General features: G+C 33.9%; 1 protein-coding gene and 1 pseudogene across 4 annotated transcripts; one reads left to right on the top strand and one right to left on the bottom strand.

Annotated features, from left to right (window-relative positions):
* The first annotated feature begins 403 nt into the window (after nt 1–403).
* LOC18101046 (vacuolar protein sorting-associated protein 35A-like) lies at nt 404–6,099 on the top strand (annotated as a pseudogene).
* Nucleotides 6,100–7,176: 1,077 nt separating this feature from the next.
* LOC18101047 (rac-like GTP-binding protein RHO1) lies at nt 7,177–10,622 on the bottom strand. 4 transcript variants are annotated; one of them, XM_024605853.2, is made up of 8 exons: nt 10,457–10,622; nt 9,883–10,129; nt 9,162–9,249; nt 8,940–9,049; nt 8,757–8,820; nt 7,929–7,993; nt 7,732–7,797; nt 7,177–7,661 (listed from the first exon to the last, which is right to left on the bottom strand). In XM_024605853.2, the coding sequence occupies exons 2-8, from the start codon at nt 9,979–9,981 to the stop codon at nt 7,467–7,469; spliced, it is 687 nt and encodes a 228-aa protein (XP_024461621.1). In that variant the 5' UTR covers nt 9,982–10,129; nt 10,457–10,622; the 3' UTR covers nt 7,177–7,466. The 4 variants fall into 4 exon arrangements, with proteins under 4 accessions (XP_024461621.1, XP_052310519.1, XP_024461620.1 ...); XM_052454559.1 differs by having other exon boundaries at nt 7,177–7,648; nt 10,457–10,621; XM_024605852.2 differs by having other exon boundaries at nt 10,286–10,615.
* Between the last annotated feature and the right edge of the window lie 8,473 nt (nt 10,623–19,095).

The following is a 19,095-nucleotide window of genomic DNA, read 5'->3' as shown; positions in this document are numbered from 1 at the left end:
TAAGGAGTGAAATTTATGTGAGACTATGTGTAATGCAAAATAGGCATTGGTTATGGGATCCCAGACAAGCGAGACAGGACCAGTGCAAGGAACAGGTAGGTGTTAGTCATCTCATCCTCTTTAATTTTTCAATATTATATACAAGTTTTAATTCCTTAAGTAGTACATTGAATATAAATTACATGTTGTGTGGTAATGTATTAGTAAAAGACTGATGAAATCTTATTGTGATATATATATCATGCGAATTGTGTTGCGATATGGTAGCCGACCACATGAGTGGTGCTAAGATTGATATTTGATAATGTTCATGTTAAATTAAATGTTGTATGAAAGCTAACTTCAATGAAGGGCTTAACTTGTAAACAAATATTAAAGATACAAGTATGTATGGGTTATATTCATGGAAGCCAACCACACGAGTGGGGCTAGGATTGAGGTTCCTAGAAAGATATATTGGATGCGTATTTTACGCATAGAAGTCAGTCACAAGAGTGAGACTTTAAATGATTATTTCAACTTGGCCATAAAGAATGGGCTTGATTTCAATCCTCTTGTACCGGCCACAAGTGTCAAGGTAATTGTTGAATAAAAGTTAGCCGCATGAGCGGAGACTAGGAAGACGTTGGGTTTACATCTTTGGCATAGATATGGGTGGACAATAATTACTTGTTAATTATGCTATTGGACCTCTAAAAGGTGATTGAAAAGAGTCTCAAAGTGGGGACCTTTATGCTCGGGGCTACTTATTGGTGTTAGTGTAAGAAACACTATTATAGGCCTATGCCATATCAAAGGAGTCGGCCAAAAGAATTGGGGACTATGTGCTTTATGTTGAATTCTAGAGTTATATGGATAACTCATCATTTAAATGCAAGAATAAATATGTTAAAGTGTTATGCCACTACCAATAGTTGGTAGAGGTAATGTGTATGGTAAATATGGGTAAAATTATGTGGAGAAGCTAAAGGGCTTGTAAATAACATGTGTAGATGAAGGAAAATGTCATTGTTGTATGTTAAATGGCTAATATTGTGTTACAAAATATAACTCATTCTTATCACTTAATACGTTTTATTTTTGACAGGTTTATGTGCTCCACAAAACTAGATGACTTGGCATGATGTTTAGTTATAGAATTTCCTAAATGTTTTCATCTAGTTGTAGGATTTCCATGCTGATGTTTATTTTGATTTTGATAACCTGAAGGAGTATACTAAATAAATCAATTAACTATTGTGGTTGAATAATAGAAGTTGTAATGATGATGATAACATCAATTATATACAATTAATACAAGAAATTATGGTTTGTTTTTTTATTTTAAGTATGTGATGTTTATTTTTTAAGTTTATTGATTTTACATGGTATTATTATATCTAAATTGAACGTCTTTTAATTCCATGGCTGGTTACGACCAAGGTTAAAGGTGATTATATATCCACTGGGGTAAAAAAAAAAATCATGCTATTATAGTGATTTTTTACTTGTTTTTTTATGTGTAATCATATATTATTTATGTTGGGGGTGTTAAAAAGGAATTGTCTATATAAATTAATTGTGGTCAACATCTCTATTTATATAATATTTGTGTTGATATACAAGTAAATAATTACAATGAATTACAAGAATGTTCATTAGATAAAATCATTAGATAAAATTCACTAGCACTAGTCAAGGATTCGTTTTGTAATGGTCATAGGATTGTTTTACAATTATCATGAGATCATGAGATGCTCCTTTCCATGATTGATTATTTCCATTATTAGCACAATCTTCTTGATTGGATATGTGGGATGTGGGATTGATATCTGCTTACACCAAGAAGCAACTTCTTCAAGGGCAAATATGACCCTGCCAGTAAAGGTGAAATTGCTCAGTTCTATTTGATGGATTGCATCATTCAAGTCTTCCCTGATGAATAACATTTGCAAACTCTTGATATATTGTTTGTGGTGCTTGTCCCCAACTTCAGGTATGTAACTTTGTATTTGCTGTTTCTATTTGGACATGATCGTGATTCTCTTCCTTCTATAATGTATGCATAAATGCAACAATTCCAACTACTTTCATTGTTTCCAACTTGTTTCTCAGCCATCTGTTGACATCAAGACAGTGTTATCTAGATTGATGGAGAGGCTATCAAATTACACTGCTTCAAGCACAGAAGTTTTACCTGAATTTTTGCAAGTAGAAGCCTTCTCCAGATTGAACCACGCGATAGGAAAGGTAAGTTTTGTTTATAAGCCTTTTCAGATAGGCAGGCCAAAAAAAGGAGCAAAGGAGCAAAATTTGGTGACTAAATACCTTATTTGAGATGAGCATTGGATTCTATGATCCTCTATCTTTCTGGTTATCGTTGTTGAAGTGTTGTTTTTCTGTTGGAAATTGAAAGTTTCCCATTTCCAAAGCTCTAAAAATTCAAGAGATTTTACTGTTTTCTTTGTAAAATGATAATTCTTATATCTGTTTTGACTCCATATGTTAAATTTCTGTGATTAGGCAACATAGCCTATTCTAAAACAATTGAAATACAGTAATACAAATGTGTTGATGCAGTTGATAGAAGCGCAAGTTGAAATGCTGATTTTTGGAGCTGTAACTTTATAGTCATCTCTTCATACATTTACTCTCCGTGTTCACCCTGATCGGTTGGATTATGCTGATCAAGTTCTGGTATGTATGATGCCTAAAATGCCTTTACATTGCAATTAGAGATATAACTACTAAACATTTATGTTTTGTTCTCTATTATTTTTTTGGTTATGCCTTCAGAGCATAAATTTATACATGCACTATATAACATTATTTACTGGAGCTTGCTTTCTAACTGGGATGATTTTTTTCTTAACTCAAGAGTTGGCAAGATTTGTTTTCTTGGTAATTTGAAGAGAGAGCTGTTGAAAGCATTGTTAGAAATTAAATTTGACAGCGAAAATCATGACTGATGGGTACTCCAATTTTTATGAATGAAAAGTTTCCAGAACTTGTGTTTAGCCTTTTGGGCAGTGTTCAACAGTCAATTTGGCTTGCAGAAATAGCTTATAAGAAAATTTGTCAAGGAAATTAAGAAACATGGATCATTTATATTGGAATTCTGATCGTGCAAAATGGTTTGATTCTCTTTAACTAATGTATTGAAACAAGAACCTATGTGTATTATCTTGTTCCATTGAATATTTAACAGGCAAGCTGATTTTTTTGTTTGATACTCAGGGAGCATGTGTTAAGAAACTATCCAGCAAAGGAAAGCTTGACGACAGCAAAGCTACAAAACAAATTGTTGCTCTTTTGAGTGCTCCATTAGAGAAATATAACGATATTGTCACAATATTGAAGCTTTCAAACTATCCTCATGTGCCAGAATATCTTGATATCGAGACAAATAAAATCATGGCAACTGTTATAATTCAAAGTACTATGAAAAACAACGACGATGTATGTTTTTCTACCTTGTTTATGTTGATCTTTCCAATATGCTCTAGATGCCCAATCTTAGTTCAATTTTATTCTGTAGGTTGAGGTGTTATTTTGAATTAATGAAAGGGCTTATCAAGGATTTGGATGGAGCTGAAGGAGAGGTTATTTGAAATTACTTTACTTTTCATGTAATTAAATTCCTGCTGCAAAAAATCAAACTTTAATGCTGATAACTACATTTGCTATGCTTGTTTCTTATTGCTATCCAGTTAACAGTATCTACCTTTTCTCCTCTATTTTGCTTCTCAAAAACTAAGCCATTGCATAGGGTAATGTTATTATTGTTTTTTTCTCTTTATCTTTAGGTTACTGAAGATGATTTCAAAGAGGAACAGAATTCCGTTGCACGTCTTATTCAGATGTTGTACAGTGACGACCCAGAGGAAATGTTTCAGGTGCATTTTCCTTTTAAAATCTGGTATTGCACCTATGTTATTTGACTTGAAGCAAATTTGGGGTGTTGATTAATTACTTGAATGGTTCAAGCCTAATTTTGTATTTTTGTTTTTGAACTTGTTTTTATGTGTAATATATGCCCTGAATTGCAGATGTGTCTGCAGTGAAGAAGCATATCATGACAGGACGACCGAAGTGTATCCCTTCACAGTTCCCCCACTTGTCTTTTCGTCTCTTAAGGTTTGCTTTTGCCTAATGCTAACAACCTTGAAGTTGCTGCCGAACATTCTGGAATGACAATGTCATTATTTGTCAGAATTGGCATCAACTTCACCTAAGAAAAAAATTTCAGCTCTTGAATCAGGTGGTACTTCACTGGAAGTTGTCTTTGGTGTACAAAGATGATCATTCATCATAATAGCTGATGATGTAACCCATTCACTTACTGACAATTGAGGCTCTGTCGATTGTTCCATCAACTGAATTGGCATTACAGCTGTACTTGCAATGTGCTGAGGTACATGAATAGGCACTGCAGTTGTACTTTTAAATACTTTCGAGAACCATTTGATAATCTTCTTCTCTTATTTGATATTGCTTTTGATTCTTAATCGACCAGGCTGCCAATGACTCTGATCTAGAGCCTGTTGCATATGAATTTTTCACTCAAGCTTATATTCTATATGAAGTCTAAATGAGTTGATCTGATTCAAATCTTTAATCAACCTTTATATTGATTTACTCAGGGTTGCAAATTCAGTTATTTTTTCTCTCCTGCATGCTTGCTGCAACAGGATTCAAAAGCACAGGTGACCACACTGCATTTGATAATGGTGTAGAGAACAGGGATACTTTAACGCACAAGGCCACGGGGGTAATCCTATAGCATCATTTTGCTATAATTAAAAATTTCCAAATCATGCTTTTGAAGTGTATTTATGTGAAGGCCCTGATATGAAACCTTGCTTAAGCAGTATTCAGTTATGCTTTTTTAAGGAAAGCCTGATCATTGCAGAGCGGTTTCTGGGTGTGCTCATCTATTCTGGGTTGATGATCAGGATAACATGAAAGTTGGAGAGAGGTGAGTGTCCAGCTTTTAATGTTGATAAAGCCTCGTGGTGATTAACATGGTCAAACCAGAACTTAGCATTATTAAGGGGACAGCAATATGCATATTAGGGTAACTTGTCACGATGTCATCTTGGACAGCCTCGGTGGCATGCTATTGTAGCATACAGTAGGAAAGGAAGTGTTACGGCTGTAATTAACTTTGATGAATTGTGAGAGGAGTGGGCTGCTTCGGAGTTCATTTGAGATTTGCTTCCCAATGGTTTATGATAAATTTTCTCTCTTTCTGCTTTTGAACCAGGGTTCTGATTTGCCTGAAGAGTGCTTTATGAAATTGCAAATGCTGCTCAACAAATGTCCAATGCGGCATGGGATAACACTGGATCAGTGTCACTCTTTGTTGAGATTCTGAACAAGTAATTGTTCTATTCCATTAACTTATTTCATTCCATCTCTATAATTTTGTCTTTTGATCTTCGAAAATGTAAATGACAACCCTTTTTTTTTTTTTTTTTTGTATGTAGGTATCTTTACTTCTTCGAGAAGGGAAACCCACGTATCACTGGGGTTGCAATCCAGAGCCTGATTGAATTGATTACAACCGAGATGCAAAGTGACAACAGTACACCAGATCCTGCTGCTGATGCTTTCTTATCCAGAACACTCGGATACATTCAGTTCCAGAAACAGAAAGGTGGTGCAATTGGTGAGAAATATGATCCCATCAAGGTGTGACATGATGACTGGATGTCAAGAACAACTTTCATGTTATTGGTTCGAACATGACTACTGTTGACTTATTCACGGAATGGAATAGGCTGTATATCTTCTTGCATACATACTGGTCTGAGGAGCTTCACACGTTTAATTCCAGTGCAATGTTGAAACCGTGTGCTTATCAGGTTGTTGTCCCGTAATCTATTGGTATTTTATTCATGGTCAATTAAATTGACTCTTTAGCACAGACAACCGTGTCAACTTTTTCAGGTTTTGGTGAATGACACCACGGTTATCTTTTAAAGAGCTGTATGACATGTCTGTTCAGTTACAGTTTGCTAATAAGCATTCCATGTTAAAGTTTTCCGCCTTTGACTGGGCTACTGTAATGTTCTCAACTCTAGTTGGAATGGGTAAAATATTATGCTATTCGTGAAAGATCAGAGTGAAACATCCTTGTATGACTTGGATGGATATTGTTTATCTCATCGAGAGTGAGAATGGAAAGGGATGCATGCTAGAGACCCTTCTTTTCCCTTTAAAGGAAACAAGTATTGTAGATAGTTGAAGTTCCAAAATTGCATTATTATTTATTAATTTTTTTCGAGTGTGTGGGGGGCGGGTGGGGTGGGAACCCGACTACGCTATGCTTGCTTGTTTTCTAAAACTAATGGTTTATTATAATCCAGCAAGGTCGTAGTTGCTTGGATGGAATTTCAATCCTGGTTGCTCTTTCTATTTGCGCAATGCAAGAATCTAAGCAAATGTTCTTGGTTCCACAGTGGCATCCTTGATTTCTTGCAATTGGTTCAGCTTTGAGTTTCCTCTCTATAATAGCAAACCATTTCTAGCTACAAATATGCACCTAATAACCCTGGAATCTTAGCCCTTGATGGATGAGATCCCGAAAGGAACTAACATCTGTCAGTGCTTTTTCTGAAAATGGCATTTAGAGTCTGTTTGTGACGAGGAATGGGTGAAAAGGGATGAAGAATTTGATAAATTTCTGTTTGGCACAATGGATGGAAACCCACCCAAGGAAGTACCCTTCTTGCCGGATTCACTTCCTTTCTCTCTCCCTTCACCTGTCTGTGGATAGCATGTTAATAGCAATTTAAGTTCGGCACAATGTTGAAATCCAAAAAAATTCGGCATCTCAGAAAGGGGAAAACAAAGAATGAAAAAGCAGCATCTCGTGACCTGCAACAACTTACGGAACAGATGAATTTGGAAAGCTATTAGCACTCGAGGTAGCGCGGCTAATAAACCGGAGTCCCAACCCATTTCATACCTCTATAACAAATCTGAAACGGCTCGCTGCTATCACCAGCCACCATGAACTAACAACCAAATCATTCAATGCTATTACCTCGGTGGCCCTACTTATTTTCTTCCTTTCACTGTTACTCTAGGATATTTCTAATTATCATTCAACATCAAGGCAAAAAATTATGGGAGTTCAGGAACATTGCTGATGTGGGATGAAAGTAAGAGAGTTTATCAGAAACAAGAAAGTAAAAATAAACCAAAGCAAGATTAGTAGCACAACATAACCAAGCTCTTGAAACTGATACAAGTTTTTGATAGAATTCATGCTGGGCAACGTTGTCTTCCTAATGGGATGTTCCAGTCTATTAATACATAGAACATATCAAAACCAGGAGTTATGAATAGGAGGTGGGCAATCATAATAGGAGGTGGGCAATCATGCATGCAATTCAACTATTAGAGATCCATAATAATTCAAAAAAACAATATCAAACCACCTGATGCTTCGTAGATCCTCATTACTGTCTGGAAAGACATTAAATTAAGCTTCTTAGAGAGCAATGGGAAGAGAGGAAAGGAACATGGGTAACACCAAGGCTCCTCACACCTGTTACAATCACAATATAGAACAGGCCTTTTGTGCTTTGCTCTTCTTTTTCTTTTGTTTGGGTGGTTGAAGGACGACTCTGATGGCTGCATCGAAAACTGCCTTCACATTCTGCATGAACAAGCTAACAACTGAATTTATAAGCCCAAAAAGCTTTTAATGCAGAAGAGAATGTCTTCGTAAAATATTCATACCTGCTGTGTTTTCGAACTGCATTCAATGTAGGCAGGTGCACCAATCAGCTTCCTCAGCTCCTCTCCCTTTTAAATATTCAAAGACAACAACATCAATAGTTGAGTGATAGGAAGGATTTGCTTAAAAAAATGGAAAAACAACAATTCATGTAAATGCTCAAAATGAGAGAAAACACACAATCAGTCAGGAGTTTTACCTGAGCTGTAGTAATAGGAACAGCACCAGGGTGGTCAATGAAGAACTGCTTATCATCCCGAAGATCTAGCTCATTGAAAACCAGAAAAAAAGTAAGACTTAACTTTTTAAAAAAAAAAAAAAAAACCAACTGATGTATATTTTGGAGAATGTCCCATGAAAATGAAAATCACAAATTGAATTTAGAATACCTTATGATGAGTCACAAATTAATGATACACATGTCAAAGGAAATACAGGCGCATAATGAAAGAATGGAAAAGAAAGCCACCAAGAAAGTAGTAAAACTATGGGCTACATCTAGCTTTGTTTAGACAAAAAGAATATACCTCTTGACAACTTACTCTTTTTTTTCCTTAGAAGAGTAACACCCATCAATTTATTCACTTATGCCCATTAAATACTCATCGAAAGTTTTTCACAAAATCAAGCTGCAAACATTGATCATGAAGAAAATTGCATAAAGCAGAACTTTAAGTATCACTCATCCCACTAAAAGAAAAAGGATACATTATAAAAGAGCAGGTCAAAAGTAAATCCTTTTCCATAACAAATTACTAATCACATGTTGCTGCAGACAACACTAGTTACAAATCGACTAATGAACTTACTGAACAGCAACTGAAAAAATTATTACATGCAACCATGCACAATAGAAAATAAAGACTTCTATTAACAATACCTGAGCAACTTTAATATAAAAAATTCTCGGGCAAATTAAAATTGTGCACAAAAGCAGTTGAACAAACAAGCTCATATGCATAATCATCAAACACTAAAAATGCTTACAAACGCATCTATCTAATTCCATGTATAGACGAAAATTTACCAAGTTTTGTTCCGACAAGAACTATTGGGACACCAGGTGCATAATGCTTCAACTCTGGAATCCACTGGAAAAGAAGTCAAGTAAGAACTCATCAGCATGTTCTATTTTTTTATTTTTTTATATAGGAATAGTTTGTCTAGTATTGAAACAAAAGACAGCATTTCATGCAATCTATTTTCCAACCTTTTTAGAAACATTTTCATAACTGGCCTTGCTAATGAGAGAGAATGCCAGTATGAAAACATCTGCCCCACGGTAACTCAATGGTCTTAATCTATTATAATCCTCTTGCCCTGATTCAATAAAAAACAAAGTCAGATCCATGCAGAATCACATATCCAAAATAAAATATAGAGGTAAATAACACAAACACAAAAAAATATATAAAGATCTATGTAGAATTACCAGCTGTATCCCACAACCCCAGGTTGACAGTAGCACCATTGACGACCACATTTGCGCTGAAATTGTCAAAAACTGTAGGCACATAATCCTGTTTATCACAACAATGCAATAAAATAAGGCAATGGTATTACACCCTCTTGTAAAGGATTTGATTAAATCCCATGAAAATATGAACAAAATAAAAGAATTTTTTTGCTCCGTGAAATGCGAAGGAAAAAAAGAAAACAATAATTTGGATAACTAACGGCATTTCTTTATTGAAAAACCAAAGCTTGCATTATAATAATGTCAAGCCAGGCCAAACTAATAAATAGAAGCAAAATTCAGCTTTGATCAATCCATAATTGGGAGCAAAACAGAAACTCGACAACGATCTTAACCTCCATTGATTATTTATCAACAAAATGAATCGAAACATTACCAAATCATGCAAACATGTCCAGAAAGGACCTTCCCTTAAATTACCATCCTACCAAATCATAAATAAAATGACATACATACTCGACATAGAATCTCAAAATCGAAATTAAATAGAGCCCAACTCAAGTTCCACCAAAATTCAGAAAACCGCATCCCAAATTCAAAAACATTTATAATGAAAATAGAAACAAAAGGAAACCCATTATCATTTCCACCAAAACTCAAGAACCCATATCCCAATTTCCCAAAAAACATGAAAAGGGAAAGTACAAAAGAGTCAGGGAAATTGAGATTGAATTACCGTAGGGAAGGTGTTGCTGGTGTAAGAGATCAAGAGACAAGTTTTACCAACAGCTCCATCTCCTACTGTCACACACTTTATAAACCTTGATGCACTCATTTCTCTTTCTTTTCGATTGATGACGCAAAACCTTTAAAATATCTTTAAAAGAGAAACAAAAGCCTCAGATCTTCACCACCTGAGGACAAAACACCCTCTTCCCTCCTGATCACACACACAAATCCCAAGAACTCCACGCCATCATCATCTGTTCATTAAAAAAGAAACAAAAAGAAGCCCAAAAACAAAAGAAAAATAATCAAGAAACGTACAAGAAGAAGAAGAAGAAATTAAGAGACCAAAAGAGCTTCTTTTTTTCTTCTTTTTTTTGCTCTATTTTGTTAAAGTTTTGATGACAGATTACCGAAAGAGAAGGGGAGAGAGAGAAGGGGGAAAAAAAAGAGTATTAAGAGTAGGAATGTTTAGCTGGCCGTGAAATTATGCAGTTGAAGCGTTCGTTTGTTGAGAAAGTGAGGAGGAATGGATAGATAACCAAAATTTTCGCCAACTCAACAAATACTAAAACAAAACAAACCTCTCCTCCACTCTCTCCGATTCTCTTGTGTTTTACTTTCTTATTTTTAGAGAAATAGGCATTAAAAAACGGGCATGGGTTGTGTTGGATTGCGGACTCTCCACCTATCCTCCTCCTCCTCGAACACCTGTTCGGTACTCGGGAAACAAATAGATTTGTACATCACAACTTTACTTGTTATATCAATTAATATCACTCTAAATTAAATTCAACAATTCTTTGGTTCTTATGTAAAGTATTCATTAACTATGCTCAATTAATTCTATTTCTTTACTTATCTTAAGTGTTTGCCGAGATATAAAATGTGGTCCATCTCTCGAAAAAGAAGTAATGTTCAGGACATTTATTTTTAATAGAAAGAAAAACAAATTTATAGGAATAGATTAATCTCAAAAATATTTAAAAAAAAAAAACAAAATGATATTGTTTTGATAAAAAAAAATTCGAAATAAATGAAAAGTTAACTAAAATTTTTAACCAAGTTAATTAATTTTTTTTTAACTCGGATTAATCCAAACTCAAGATGAATCGAGTTTCAAGTTGATCCAACGAATCCAAGTTTTAAAACAATAACTATAACTAATAGAAATATTTTCTATAAAATTTTATTGGGTAAATTTCAAAAACTCTCTCTAATATATTATAAAAGTACATGAACTATTTAAATAATAAAAACGTTTTTTATATTTTTTTTATTCAAAATATCCTTAATATTTTTAAAATCACCCCCTTTAATAATAAAAAATTTAAAATTAAAATCATTTTAGATATAAAATAACTTGTAATTCATTCAAGTCTTTAGATAGTTATTATAATATACCCAAAGCTATATATATATATCTATATATATTGATTGTTGAAATATCAATCTAAAATAAACGGTGAAATATATTACCCATTTCGTTCAATGTTGCTTTGGTTGTGCATTTTAAAAAAAAAATAGTGGTTGAAATTGATGGGTTTTAGAGTTCTTGTAGGCATGGTGGGAGAATGAAGATTGAATCTTGTAGCTGGGATCATTTTTTGGAGCTTTGTTTTTTATTTCTTCTACCAAACACTGTTACTTTATCTTTGCTTTTTTTTTTCAAAACAAGAAAAAAAGTTATTTTAGATTGGTGGGTTGTTTTGTTCTTGCCTGCATGGATGATGGGAAAAAGAGGAGGGAATTTTCACTTACCTTTGCCATGTGTGCAACCACAGTAAATGAAAGGGGAGGATGTGAAAAGATTAACAAACAATTAAGATTGAACACAACTCAAGAAATTTAACATCAAGTTGAAAAGAATTTGATTTAATAATTATTTAAGTTAAAAAACCATAATTATTGAATAAAAATCCCGACTCGTTGGTTATGATGAACCAAAAATCAAAATTATAAAGATTGAACGACACGAAAGAAATTTTTAATAAGTTATAAATAGTTCTATAAAGAACTAAGAGCATGAGAAATCTTCTCTAATATTATTTTTGAAAAAAACCAATGAGTTGCCCTAACTTAAAAACAAAAATATATATTTATAGTTCAACAAAATAAACCTTATTGAAATATTAAGTTGAAATTAAAATAAAAAAATAAACTAGTTTAAAATTACTTTAAAATAAATGAATAAAGCCAAATACAGTTCAATCCGCATAGAAACTTCTAGGCCTTATTGGAAGGCATGTTTTATGTATGATCGCAACAAAATTTTAACCTTATAGGAGAAATAGAGTATTTAAATCTCTGGTAAAATTTTAACTCGATCCAATAGTTAATTAAAAAGTTATGACCATTAACATAAAGTTGTGTAGTCAAGTTCTAGTATGTAACATCCCCATTACCGAAACCAATGCATCAACCATAAAAAAGAAAAAAAAAAGAAACATGGTAAAAAAAATTTCTTTTTTTTTTTTGTTGAACTCATACAAAGTTTATTGAAATTTCTACCAAAATTTCGACAGAGTTTCCCCTATACTAGGAGGTCCCAAGTTATTAACAAATCATTTGTACACATCTTGTATTCATTGTTCATACACAAACCAATCATTCTAAGTCTCAAACTTTAACATCCCAAACTTTTAAGATAAAAATTCACACAATTTTCAAGTTATAAAAATGAGAAGAATCCTAGGATTTAAGAGGTAACCATTAATTAACCATCGTAATTGCATTCATACATTAGCATAATGAAGATTCTAAATTTTAAAATTACTACTTAAAATTTTAACAAAATAATACTACATAACTTTATACATACAAATTAAAAGTATTGTTATATACAACCCAAAAGAAAATTCTTCCATCTTCCTATTAACTTAAGTGACTATACAGAGGGAACACTCATGCATCAACTAAGGGTTACGCTGCTGAGATGAACCTGCATAGTAATTTACATAAACATAATTAAATTAATTAAGATGATTTAGTATATTTTTCATTACACTAACAATTTGCTTGTTAATTCATTTATCATCAATTTATATAGTTTCTCACCTATCAACACACCAATCTTGTCCAATAATAACTAATTCTATTGATCGCTCATTCGCAGGGCACTAGTTCCAAACCAGAACACTGGTTTATTAGCCCATTCGCAGGGCACCAGTTCCAAATCAGGACACTAGTCCAATCATCAGCCCATTCACCAAGCGTCAGTCCCAAACCAGGAACTTGTTCTACCATCATTCAGACACTACATATAATTACAAAAATTTGAACTACATCTTATTAGGGACTAAGTTAAAGAATTAAACAAGACTTTAAATTAGAAATCTAAGTGTCAGACACCTACCTGAAATCTGTGCTTTGTTAGTCATCCCCTGCTCTCGTTTATTTTCCACAATTTCACCTGTACCAATAGTTACACTGATTTAAATTTCAAGTCTTGACCACACATACACACATATACATACTACCTTCATAATTCAACATTTTATAATGAAAAACAATTCCAAACAGAAGTTACCAATTTACAAGTTTTAGGTGGCTCAACATAACGGATCTCAAACACTGTTTAGTATTTTGAGTATAACCAGAGCTATAGAGCTCGGTTTTATGCATGGTTTGTTTCTTTGGAACACTACAACATGGGTCTACAACTTTCATGAGGATGACTATACCCAGTTTTTCCATCTACATGCCTAAACTCACAAATTTCAGAAACCCAAAACTTTGTCCTGCTGATTCCCGGTTTTTTACCTATCTTCGGTTTTTATTCCATATTTAGTGTTTTGTCACTCCAATTTAAGCAAGGTCAATTTCATTTGAAAGGTAACATCCATTGCTACAACTTTCATGAAGAAACGTATCTCAAATTCTGTCATCTTAAGGTCGAAATCTTGGTAGAGAAATTGAGAGACAACCTGTCCAGTTTTGATTTCTAAGTTCAACAAGTATAACTTCGTTTCCCATGTATTTTTCCATCATTTCCAGCCACTATAAACACAAAATGCCTCTACCTATCATCATTTAACAAACTTCTTAAACCTATACGAAGGTATTCTAAAATCTCAATTATTCAAGAAAAACACAAACAAATTCAAGTGACTTAATAAGAGAGCTTGTTACCTTTTATTACAAAAACAATGAGTCAAGAGATTGAGAACAACCCCATTTCCTCTTCTCCTTCCTTCCTTCTTCTAACCCTTCCTTTCCCACTAGTAAATTCTCCAAGTTTTCTTCCTAAATCTTACTTGAAGCACTCTTAATTCACTTACTCTCACTTCTCTTTGGATTCAAATGATGAATTTACAAGGTTTCCTCTCAATTTTTCTTTTCTCCTCTTTCTTCCTCTCCTTGGCCAGCCATTACTCTAGGGATTTCTAGAGATTTTTTTTATTTATAATTATGTTCTTTTGTTATTTGCATCTTGCCCCCCATATTTACTTCTATTTTCACATTGACCCCACCATTCCTTTTATCAATCCATTGACCCCCACTACTTCTCTTTCTCTTTACTAACTTCTTACTCCTTTATTATTATTTTCAATTTCACCCCTCTCATTAAATAACTTCTCTTTTAATCCAATTAATTTGTTCGATTTAATCATTTATCCACATCCTTTGTATTTTATTTTATTTTACTAAATCAAGATGAGATTATTATATTCGAGGGTTTACATAGTATATCCTAAACAACTTCATCTTTTACTTAGATCACATTGATCAAGACTTGATCCTCCTTCAAACTCAACTTCATAATTGATGCCACCTTAGAATGAATTCTTGAAGCTTGCTCAGCTCAAATGTCATAAATCAGCCTATTAAACTCTTATTTGATCCTTTTGACTCTTGTCCTTGTAATTGGCTCAATTGAAACATGTAATGGATCTCATGGTATTGCTGGTTGATTCTCATTATTTCTCGTTTCCTCAAAAGAATTCAATCTTGAATAGTCACCTACATCAGAAAAAGAAAGATTAGAAATATTGAATGTCGCACTAACATTATACTCACTTAGTATATCTAATTTATATGCATTGTCGTTAACCTTTTTAAGAACTTGAAATGGACCATCTCCACTTAGTTGCAATTTAGATCTCCTATGAGTTGGAAATATTTCCTTTCTCATATGCACAAAAACCCAATCACCTAGTTCAAAGATAACACACCTGTGAAATTTGTTAGCTTTAGATGCTGCCAAACAATCTTATGAAATTTGTTCACCATATTTGATTTTCTAATTCCATCAAGACCAACCATTTCATCAACAGCTAAAGGAATAAATCCAAAAGAGTGATTAGTACTCAAAAGTGCATTTTTATCAAGGTTTTATATCATCACTTTGCACTTGAAGTATCAATAACTCCTTAACTAAAGCATGTTTTATAATAACATATCTAATAATATAAGATACCTTTAATTTATGGTAAATGTTCATCTTAAATGCAGGCCTATCACATAAATGAAAGAATTGATTGATGAGTTGAAGTACTGAAATTGAAAGGACAAAGAGATGGGCAAATTTAGAAAAGAGATGATTGGCGCAGTCCAAACTTGAACACTGTTCGGTAATCGGGTCATATCTGGAGTTGTAGATCTTGGATTTAGGTCCATTTTATATGGATGGAAAGATAAGACATAGGCCTACAACTTTCATGTGGAGCCCAAGATTTAAAAAGGCCGTTTTCAAGTCCAAATTGCAGCAACAACAAAGAAGTCTGAATCTGTCCTGCAGCCCAGACACTGTTTAGTGTTCAGCCCATATCTCAAGTTCTAGAAGTCCAAATGATCTCAAATTTTTACCCTGGAAAGATGAGACAATTCTCTAGAACTTTCATGATTGAAGTTTGTTCAGATTATGACGTCATCAATGATGTTTTTGGCAGACAAGAAGATAAGGATTGTCACCAAGTCAAGATGTGGCCACCCACTCATCAATTAGTCAACAAATCAATAGTTCCGAATTTTGGCCTATAAAAGGAGGCATTTGCCATGTATTTAGGCATCTTGGTGTTTAGATCAAGATCATGTTCTTGCTCTCTCTTTATATTTTGTAATGCTTAAGTTTTGCTTATATTAATTTCTTGCTTATGCTTTTCATTTCCTTTCCTTGTTTATTTATGTTTCTTTCTTTCATTATGTTTAACTAAGTTAATTATGTCAAGGTGAAAAGGGTACACTAATGGTGTAAGAATAAGTATAATATAAACTTAACATGGACTTTAATGTTGGATACTAACATGCTTTATATTTGTTATCTTGTTCACTTTTAATACTTTGCTTGTTAAATGGTTAATCTAGATTTATGTTGTATAACACTTGGTACAACAAATACTTGGCACTTTCATAGCCCATACTGTATGGTATAACCGACACCTGAGCTATGAAAGGAACTTGATTTGTTGTTAACATAAGTTATAATCATGAATGCCTGACAACATTTACAAGTATTAGCATTATTCGAATAAGATAACTAATGTAATCATGTTAACAATTTATAATCTGATTGGAACCTCCTTTGTGTGTGGTTTCCAATTGAATAAAAAGAGTTTATACTATACTTGTTTGAAATACCATTAGTGGATCCTCTAACCTTGGCATTTGTTGTTATCATTGTTTAATCCTTACGTTAATCTTCCATCTCAAAGTTCTCATCAACTTCTTCTTCTTTATTATTATTGTTGTTGTTGTTGTTGTTGTTGTTGTTGTTATTATTATTGTTGTATTATTGTTGTCTATAATTTATACAATTAACCTCCCTGTGGTTCGACCCCGGTCTTGCCGGGTTATTTATTACTTCGACACTCCTGCACTTGGGAGAAGACATCAATCTTTTGGTCGTGTCAAGTTTTTGGCGCCGTTGCCGGGGAGGTAAATTCTTGTACAAATTATAGTGTTTATTTTATTTTCTCTTTTTACTTTTCTTGTATTTAACTTTGTTTCTTTTGTGTTGTTTCTTTTTCTATTGTTTTTCTTTTCTTTCTTTTATTCTCTTCCTGCACGTGCATGAGAGTGTGGTCACGTACGTTAAGTGGTAGACTTTGTAGGGTATCCTCATCATTTTCAGAAAATATGGCCGAAGAAGATAATCAGTCGCTTCATAATGAGAATAATGAGAATATTCGGGTTAGAACTCTTAGAGACCACATGAATCCCACAAGAACAAGTGCACCCTCATGCATAGTTTTTCCTCCTGATGCATCTCATTTTAATTTTAAGACAGGCATTATTCAACTTTTACCATATTTTCATGGCTTAGATTTAGAAAATCCATACTTGCATTTAAGGGAATTTGAGGAGGTTTGCAACACATATAATGACTCAAATTGTAGCATGAACACCATTAGATTGAAGCTTTTTCCTTTTTCATTAAAAGATAAAGCTAAAACATGGCTACAAAATTTGAGACCTGGATCCATTCGTGCTTGGGATGAAATGCAACAACAATTTTTAAAGAAGTTTTTTCCATCTCACAGAACAAACTCTTTCAAAAGACAAATCATTACTTTCTCTCAAAAACCAGGAGAAACATTTTATCAATGTTGGGATAGGTATCGAGACTTGCTTAATACTTGCCCCCATCATGGTTTTGAAACATGGAGATTAGTTTCACATTTTTATGAAGGGTTAACTCCTAGAGATAGGCAAATGGTTGAATTGATGTGCAATGGAACTTTTGAGGATAAAGACCCTAATAAAGCAATGGAGTACTTAGATTTGCTAGCTGAAAATGCACAAAATTGGGACACCACAGGTACTTATGAGGCACCAAGTAAAACCCAACCTCATACATCTAGTGGAGGTATGCACAACCTTAGGGAAGATCATGACCTCCAAGCCAAGTTTGCATCCTTAGCTAGAAAAGTCGAGGCACTAGAATTGAAAAAGAGTGGTCAATTAAAATCTGTTCAAGACATTGCGTGTCAAATCTGTGAAACCAACGAACATTCAACCAATGACTGTCCAACCTTGCCTTCTTTTAAAGAATGTCTCCATGAACAAGCCCATGCATTAAACAGTTTTCAAAGGCCCAATCATAACCCATACTCGCAAACATACAATCCTGGTTGGAGAAATCACCCAAATTTTAATTGGAAGAGTGATAATAATGCACAAACTTCACAACCACCGTTTCAAGCACACCATAATTTCCAAAATTCTCATGGATATGCACCTCCTTATGCTCCACCTCCTAGAAGAAATCTTGAGGAAACATTGCATGCATTCATGGAAAAGCAAGAGACGATCAACACTCAACTTGCTCAAAGCATGACAGATTTTAAAGATACTCTTGCAAAATTGACATCTGCTCTCAGTTTCCAAGAGAAAGGTAAGTTTCCATCTCAACCACAACAAAATCCAAAGGGGCAATACAATGCGAATGCAAGTAGTTCTGGAAGCCAACACATGGATCAAGCCAAATCAGTCATCACTCTTCGCAGTGGTAAGATTATTGAAAAACCCAGTCTTGAACCTTGTGAGAATGATGATGAGTCAATCTCTGAGGGTAAGGAAGGGGTTGAATCTGATCATTGCAAAGAAAAGACTGATTCTTCGCCAGCACTTCCATTTTCTCATGCCATGACCAAACAAAGAAAAGTTAATCACAACTCTGAAATCTTTGAAACTTTCAAACAGGAACGGACTGATGAAGCTATCATTTGGAAACATGACATTGGAGATGAATATTTTCAACATTTGCAAGCAACCTGGAGATGATAATGATTTACAAGAAGTAGATCTTATTGAAGAATCAGTTCATGATCAACTTGAATCTACTTTGAGTAAAATTGAGTTGGAAGAATCTAAAGATTTGCAAATGATTTATTCTCAGGAAGAAATCACGGATAAGAAAGGCACCGAAAATGTTGATACAAATCTTTTGTCAAGAATGACAACAGATTCGACATCCGACATCACACCAATCGATGATTACTTTCGTAACGAATCCTTACTTTCTCTTAGTTCAATGCCTTGGTTTGCTAAAAATATTAATTTTCTTGCTACAGGAGATTTGCCAACTCAGTGGAGTACCGAAGACAAAAGAAAGTTTTTGAGTGACGTGCAAAAATTGTATTGCGATGACCCTTACTTACTCAAATATTGTCCTGATCAAATATTTCAAAGATGCATTCCTGACAATGAGGTAAGTAGTGTCATTAAATTTTGTCATTCTGAGGTATGTGGGACTCATTTCTCGTCAAAAAAGACGACTGCA

The sequence above is a fragment of the Populus trichocarpa genome, chromosome 7, assembly GCF_000002775.5.
Source record: "Populus trichocarpa isolate Nisqually-1 chromosome 7, P.trichocarpa_v4.1, whole genome shotgun sequence".
In the NCBI taxonomy this organism is placed as follows: Eukaryota; Viridiplantae; Streptophyta; class Magnoliopsida; order Malpighiales; family Salicaceae; genus Populus; species Populus trichocarpa.
The sequence above is the reverse complement of the archived record's forward strand: the minus strand, read 5'-3'. Positions and strand labels throughout refer to the sequence as shown.